Source organism: Myxocyprinus asiaticus, chromosome 25 (assembly GCF_019703515.2).
Source record: "Myxocyprinus asiaticus isolate MX2 ecotype Aquarium Trade chromosome 25, UBuf_Myxa_2, whole genome shotgun sequence".
NCBI classification, from domain to species: domain Eukaryota; kingdom Metazoa; phylum Chordata; class Actinopteri; order Cypriniformes; family Catostomidae; genus Myxocyprinus; species Myxocyprinus asiaticus.
The window spans coordinates 41,669,153-41,677,441 of NC_059368.1; the positions used below are offsets into that span (position 1 = coordinate 41,669,153).

General features: G+C 40.4%; 1 protein-coding gene across 2 annotated transcripts in view; it reads left to right on the top strand.

Annotated features, from left to right (window-relative positions):
* The window catches only part of cebpz (CCAAT enhancer binding protein zeta), a 139,116-nt gene extending 134,083 nt beyond the window's left edge, over positions 1–5,033 (top strand). For both annotated transcript variants that reach the window (XM_051654696.1, XM_051654695.1), the window contains one exon: positions 3,017–5,033. In XM_051654696.1, coding sequence (XP_051510656.1) covers positions 3,017–3,159 — 143 coding nt within the window. In that variant the 3' untranslated portion in view covers positions 3,160–5,033. The remainder of the gene's footprint in view (positions 1–3,016) is intronic.
* The last annotated feature ends 3,256 nt before the right edge of the window (positions 5,034–8,289 follow it).

The following is an 8,289-nucleotide window of genomic DNA, read 5'->3' on the forward strand; positions in this document are numbered from 1 at the left end:
GACATCATTTTTGCAAGTTCACACACCTCTTTAACATTATCTTTAGTGATCTCTGACTGGCGAAGCCAGACATCATTAGTGCCGATATGAATAACAATTTTAGAAAATCTACGTTTTGCATTAGCCAGCATTTGTAAATTTGATTTGATGTAAGGCGCTCGTTCCCCAGAAATGCATTTAACAGTAGTGGCTGGAGTCTCTATTTCCATGTTCCTTACAATAGAATCACCAATTATTAGGGCTCTTTCAACATGATTCTCAGTGGGTGCATCACTGAGAGGGGAGAATCGATTGGAAACCCTAACAGGAATGGTGTCGCTTTGCTGAGTGAGTATGCCGCCGAGACGTCACCCAAACGCCCTGCTGCAGGGGCTCTAGAGCCGGAACCAAAGTGTGTGTTGCTCGCTGTACTACCCGCATCCGAAAAACAGTATCTACCAACTTCTCTTTCTCACTGACCTCCACTAGTATTCGGCTGCGTGTCTCTAATTCATTAACATTCTCCGTCAGCCTGACTAATTCCTTACATTGTATCTGAGTTTCTTCATCAAAACAGAATTTAAGATTTTTAGGATTACATTTCAGGCCTTCTCCTTTAAACAGTGCAAGTGAATGTACTCCATTTTTTTGACAGTCCAAAATGCATATTTAGGGTGCATCAAAATAATCCACGACTCCAGTCGACAAATAAAGCTCTTCTGAACCCAAACGATTGATTATCTTTAGAAACAAAACAACACTTATATACTTTTTAACTACAAATGTTTGCTTCCGTACATCTCTGTGACAGGCGCTCATGAGAGGAATGATGTAAGCTCCTTGGTAAGGTCACGCGTGGAGGCAGGAAACGATGAGAATTTTGAATTGAAGATGTTTACTTATCAGTGTAATGACTCCCCTGCTCTTACTCGAGCCAGCACTATAAAAAAAATGCCCACCCCATATCTTCCCAAATTTTTCAGCTTCCTGCGGGGAAAGGTGCGTTTTTTGAAGAAACACTATCATATTTCTTATGCTTAAGAGGAGAAATAACCTTCCTTCTTTTTATGGGGTGCCCCAACCCATTCACATTCCACGTGGAGAGGGACAATCCACTCATTAACATTTGACATTTTGACATGTAAGTAAATATAGATTGTGTCAAAAACAGGATTATAAAGACCACATTCCAACATTAGTGCAACAGTCAAACCCCGAACATTCCCTAGAACCAAACAAACAGAAAAAGAAAAACGTGTGCATTAACCCCGTGCATGACAGCACCAACTGGCACAGCGCAAACTCAAACAGTTCATGCACGCCTACGAGAACCCCCGCAACAACTTTGCCGTGGGATTGCTCAAGTCCAGTGTTTCTATACAAATTTTGTGAGACAGAATTACACAGCAAATGATAAATCTATAGAACAAACTCCAGCCAATAGGCAGAATAAACACTGCGTGGAGCTTCATCCATAAAATTGTCCTAAAGGTGTATTATTCTACAAAATAAACTCCAGCCGCTAGGCAGACTAAGCACAAAGAGCGTGTAGATTCATCCACAAAACTGGCCCGAAGGTGTGTTGCTCTACAAAATAAACTCCAGCCGCTAGGTGGAACCAGCACAAAAAGAGTGCACAGAATCTTCAAACAGTCAAGCAAATGTTCAGTGAGCCGGTCCACTCGGCTGCAACGTAACTACCACAAGGTGACTTACTCACTCCATTGACTTTATGAAGGACATCGTTTGCTGTTGGCATGTGAAAGTTTTACGGCCATCCTTAGCATCTATTATCAATTTAGCCGGGAATATCAGTGCAAAAGCGACCTTCTGTTGATGTAAGCGATTCTTGCATTCCTTAAATCGTTTCTTTCTTGTCGAATTCGCAAAGTCTGGGAACAAGACAATGCTGTGGTTCTTCCAAGAAAGCCTTCCTTTACTCCTCACCTCGCTTAACACAAGATCTTTATCGGATGATCTTAGAAATTTGGTTAGAACTGATCTGGCCAAATCTCCTATCTCCTTCCGCAGATCGCCGAACCGGAACCCTGTGAGCTCGCTCAATTTCCAGCTTATGGCCTGCTATGTCGAGCAGACTCGCAAAGAGCCCATCTTGGAATTTCACCATATCCCGTCCTCCTTTGCCCTCAGGAATTCCGAAGATGTGGTTTTCCTTGTCCTCCAACTTCTCCCAGACATGCTCCAAATCCACCTTGGTTGCTAGCTGAGTAGCAGATAATTCCCTCTCCGATGACTTCAGATAATCTATCCGTTTCTCGACATTCCCCACCCTTGTAACCTTATCAGTGAATTTCGCCTCCATGGCAGTGATCGATCGGCGTATCACAGAAAGATCCTCCAAGTCAGCAATGACCTTCGTGAGCATTGCCGACATGTTCAACATCTCTCTCTGCATTTCCCGCATCTCTCTGACCAAATCGACTCCTGGGCCTGCGGCCTGCTCAGGGGTATCAGCCTGAGCACATAAGTGTCTTTTAATGTCTCCAGAGCCCGAGGATTTTGAATTCTTTGACGCATTGTCCTCCTAGAACAGTTATGGAACAGAGTGTATCGAATCTCACCAGTTTGTCTTTAGAAGTGTTAAAACTAGCAAAGTGCGCAGAGCTCGCCGTTCACACGTCCAATCCTTGCATGTCGTAACGTGACCATTACTGCTTTAATATTAAGGTTATGCATTTCAGCCTTTTAATGCCTTTTTTTTTTTATCTCCAGACAGTTACACTACCTAGATATTTTTTTACTTTATTCAAAAATACATTAAAAAGGCACTTCATACAAACATTGCTTGAATACACCTCTTCTATGATGATTATATTTTCTATTTCTAAATTTAAATTGATAAGTTTTGTAGGGCTAATTAGTGTTACATCATTGACCCCTCATACACAATAATAAGAGATTAACATGTATTATCATTCAAACCAGTGTTTAATAGCATCTTATCTGTGAGTGAAATCTATTTGGAGAAGAAAGTGCAGACTGTGAAGTACAATATTTCCTCATTTTCTTCACACAGATGTGAAGCAGCTAAGGTGGGAAGCTCAACGGGATGAATGGATCCATGGAAGAGATGTTAAAACTCTCCGCAGGAAGAAGGCTATGTTCAACAGGAGAAAGTTTGGAATGTCCAAAAAGCCTAAAAAGATTGAAAAAAAGTGAAGAGCTGAAACTTCTACTCCAGCTTGGTGGACCAGACCTCCTGATCTGCCTCCCAGATGCCATAGATCCCAGACCACTCATTGGACCTGTAATAAACTGGGAAAGAGAGAGCTTGGGTCATGTCCTGTTTCTGTACCGTTAAACATTTTTGCCCTAGATTTATGAAGTTGTATCAATGTTTTTTGTAAATGACATGGCTTTATTGGACATGTGCAGAGTCATCTTCTTTTAAATCATATTTTTATTGTGTATTCTGTTCGGAAATTATGTGCTCTCAAATATAACAATGTTTTGGTGAATTGCACAAAAGTCAACTATCAGTCAAAAGTTTATACCTTTGAGTGATTTCGACAACATAAAGATGATTTTTTTTTTTTTTTTTTTTTTAACTAGAAGCACACCACAAATGTCATGTCAGAATTATTCTACCCCAAATGTCAGGATTTTGCAGAGCATCTTTTAGGCTTTACAACCTCCAATAAAACTTTTCAGGAATGGTTTTAGAAGCCCGTGATATCTCTCTAGTGTAATCTAACATTCTTTAGGTTGCAGTGCTGCCACTATTTCCTTTAAATCCCCCCAAACATTTTATATTCACAACATATTTTAATGTTTATAAACTGATCTGTTATGTAATATATGTAATGTTTGCTAATATCTAATCAGTTTATTATTAAGCTTTACAAATACATTTTTGTTTGGCAGATGTTCATAATGTGATCAGCCGCATCTGCTGTTGCATTATGGCGAGTTTGAGATTAATATACAGATAAGTTTATCGGTTAATATCTAATGTGCTGCTTTGTCATTTATCAAGTAGGCCTATATACTTTCTGATTTCTGTAGTAATTCTAAATTCAGTTTTTCAGCACCTGCTTATGCATGTGTTGTGACAGTAACGTTACAGATTCTTTTTTTACTGTGACTGTGTCCCTAAACATTTTTACTTGGGTGCACGAGGTATTTTCTATGCCATGTGAATCAGTCAATTTTAATACGTAATAATATACAAGCATACAGTACATATACACATGTACACCTACTTATTCATGTGTTTAATCAGCCAATTGTGTGGCTGCAGTGTATAAAATTAAGCAGATACGGGTCAGGAGCTTTAGTTAATGTTCATATCAACCATCAGAATGGGGGGGAAAAAAAGCAGAAGACCACATCGGGTTCTACTTCTGTTAACCAAGAACAGAAAGCTGAGGCTGCAGTGGGCACAGGCTCACCAAAACTGGACAGTTAAAGACTGGAAAAACAGCCTGGTCTCAGGATTAATCTCAGGATGATTTTATCGCATGAACAAGTAGGGTGTACAGGTGTACCTAATAAAGTGATCGGTGAGTATGTGTGTGTGTGTGTGTGTGTGTGTGTGTGTATATATATATATATATATATATATATATACACACACACACACATGTGTGTGTGTACACACAGTTGAAGTCATAAGTTTACATACACTTAGGTTGAAGTCATTCAAACTCATTTTTTAACCACAGATTTAATATTAGCAAACTATAGTTTTGGCAAGTTGTTTAGAACATCTACTTTGTGCATGACACAAGTAATTTTTCCAACAATAGTTTACAAACAGATTGTTTTACTTTTAATTGATTATATCACAATTCCAGTGGGTCAGAAGTTTACATACACTAAGTTAACCGTTTCTTTAAGCAGCTTGGAAAATTCCAGAAAATGATGTCAATCCTTTAGACAATTAGCTTCTGATAGGAGGTGTACTGAATTGGAGGTGTACCTGTATGAATTTTTTAAGGCTTACCTACAAACTCAGTGCCTCTTTGCTTGACATCATGGGAAAATCAAAAGAAATCAGCCAAGATCTCAAAAAAAGAAAAAATAACTGTGGACATTCACTAGTCTGGTTCATCATTTGGGATGAATGTAGTTTGGTGCAAAAAGTGCAAATCAATCCCAGAACAACAGCAAAGGACCTTGTGAAGATGCTGGAGGAAACGGGTAGACAAGTATCTACACTATATTGCCAAAAGTATTCGCTCACCCATCCAGATAATTGAATTCAGGTGTTCCAATCACTTCCATGGCCACAGGTGTATAAAATGAAGCACCTAGGCATGCAGACTGCTTCTACAAACATTTGTGAAAGAATGGGCCGCTCTCAGGAGCTCAGTGAATTCCAGCGTGGTACTGTGATAGGATGCCACCTGTGCAACAAGTCCAGTCGTGAAATTTCCTCGCTACTAAATATTCCACAGTCAACTGTCAGTGGTATTATAACAAAGTGGAAGCAATTGGGAATGACAGCAACTCAGCTACGAAGTGGTAGGCCACGTAAAATGACAGAGCTGGCTCAGCGGATGCTGAGGCGCATAGTGCGCAGAGGTCGCCAACTTTCTGCAGAGTCAATCGCTACAGACTTCCAAAGTTCATGTGGCCTTCAGATTAGCTCAAGAACAGTGCGTAGAGAGCTTCATGGAATGGGTTTCCATGGCCGAGCAGCTGCATCCAAGCCATACATCACCAAGTGCAATGCAAAGCGTCGGATGCAGTTGTGTAAAGCATGCCGCCACTGGACTCTAGAGCAGTGGAGACGTGTTCTCTGGAGTGACAAATCACGCTTCTCCATCTGGCAGTCTGATGGACGAGTCTGGGTTTGGCGGTTGCCAGGAGAACGGTACTTGTCTGACTGCATTGTGCCAACTGTGAAGTTTGGTGGAGGGGGGATTATGGTGTGGGGTTGTTTTTCAGGAGCTGGGCTTGGCCCCTTAGTTCCAGTGAAAGGAACTCTGAATGCTTCAGCATACCAAGAGATTTTGGACAATTCCATGCTCCCAACTTTGTGGGAACAGTTTGGGGATGGCCCCTTCCTGTTCCAACATGACTGCGCACCAGTGCACAAAGCAAGGTCCATAAAGACATGGATGAGCGAGTTTGGTGTGGAAGAACTTGACTGGCCTGCACAGAGTCCTGACCTCAACCCGATAGAGCACCTTTGGGATGAATTGGAGCGAAGACTGCGAGCCAGGTCTTCTCGTCCAACATCAGTGTCTGACCTCACAAATGCGCTTCTGGAAGAATGGTCAAAAATTCCCATAAACACACTCCTAAACCTTGTGGAAAGCCTTCCCAGAAGAATTGAAGCTGTTATAGCTACAAAGGGTGGGCCGACGTCATATTAAACCCTATGGATTAAGAATGGGATGTCACTTAAGTTCATATGCGTCTAAAGGCAGATGAACGAATACTTTTGGCAATATAGTGTATTTATATACACACTCACTGAGCACTTATTATGAACACTATGGTCTTAATAAAATGCCCAACGTGGTCTTCTGCTGTTTTAGCCCATCCTCCAGGGCCGGACACCCCCCAAATGATCCCTCTGCCCTCAACCAAGAAGCATTTGGCGGTATATATATATTTATTTATTTATTTATTTTACTTTGCATCGCAAATCTAACCAACTCAAACATATTTTTTCAATTAATATTTGAATTATCACTCTGTATGTAATATAACTATGTGTCACAATGTCTTTGGAAGGGTTTTGTCCATCAAATGCATCAAACTGCACAATTACATGTCATTTCATATTCAAATGGATTAGTGCTGTAAAGTTACTTTTAGTTTCTTAAACTGCTTTTGTAGTCGGCTTCAAAAATGTATATGAATTTACTTTTGGTGTAGTGATAACTTTGAGCCATTTTTGTGACACTGATTCACAAATATAACTGGTCTGATCTCTTTCCACACGTGGATGGCGTTTGTAAAATGGCAAAATTGCATGACCACATTGGTATTAACGTGTCCCGGGAACCTGTCCATAATTTTAGAAACTCCAGTAAGAGGGGCCTGGGTAGCTCAGCGAATATTGATGCTGACTACCACTCCTGGACTCGCGAGTTCGAATCTGAGTGACTCCAGCCAGGTCTCCTAAGCAACAAAATTGGCCCGGTTGCTAGGGAGGGTAGAGTCACATGGGGTAACCTCCTTGTGGTCGCAATTAGGGGTTCTCGCTCTCAATGGGGAACGTGGTAAGTTGTGTGGAGTGTAGCATGAGCCTCCCATGCTGTGAGTCTGTGTGTCATGCACAGTGAGCCACGTGATAAGATGCATGGATTGACTGTCTCAGAAGTGGAGACAACTGAGACTTGTCGTCTGCCACCCGGATTGAGGTGAGTAACCGCGTCACCACGAGGACCTAAGTAGTGGGAATTGGGCATTCCAAATTGGGAGAATAGGGGTTAAAAAAAGAAAACTACAATAAGAAATGCCTGTTAAACTTAAACATATTTGAATCTGTCATTGATGGAGTGTCTAGACCTCTTTCAGTATCATGGGGGGAAAATATGAAAACTTAATATTTTTACATTTGCAATAATTTTTCTGAGTTTGTGGACATAAGCAGTATTCAAATGATTAAACAATACAGAATAAGGGTGAAAGTAATCAGATTAAATTACCCCAAAAATATAATCTATGAGATTGTTACTGATGGCATTTTTTGTCATGTAATTTGTAATCTGTACAAGATTAAAATTCACAAGTAATCTGCCCAGCACTGGTTATAAGACAGTTACACCTCATTTTAAATGTGGCTGTATAGTATAGTGGCAGAGGTTTTGATCCACATGTCAAAGACCCGGGTTCAATTCTTGACCTCATTTGTTTTTGTTTTGTATTTTTGTCAACTAATGTCATGGCAGATTCCCCAAAACAGCAATCGAAGCGCAGTGGAGTAAAAGATTTCTCGGAGGTGCAAAGTTCTGATTCCAAAAATAGACTTTAATTACAGAGTAACAAAACCGAGGTGGTCTATGGAGCATCTAAAATTACATTTTAGAACATGCATATTTTATACAGTTTCTGTTCTCCTTATCTCTTTGGGCGATGGCCTCTTCATCCAATAAAATCATCTTATACCCCACCCCCCCCCCAGTTTTGTCACCACCATCTCCAATCTAGCTGGTCATCCTGACCCAACTTGCTTCAGTGGTGGCAAAAGCATTACTATTTCATTTATATGCATAAAACACACTGTAATCACTTCATATGTTTACATATTTTATATTGACTAGCAATCATTATTTTCTGCATTAATTTGAGTAGTATATTAAATGATTTCCCTTATTACAGTCATTGTTT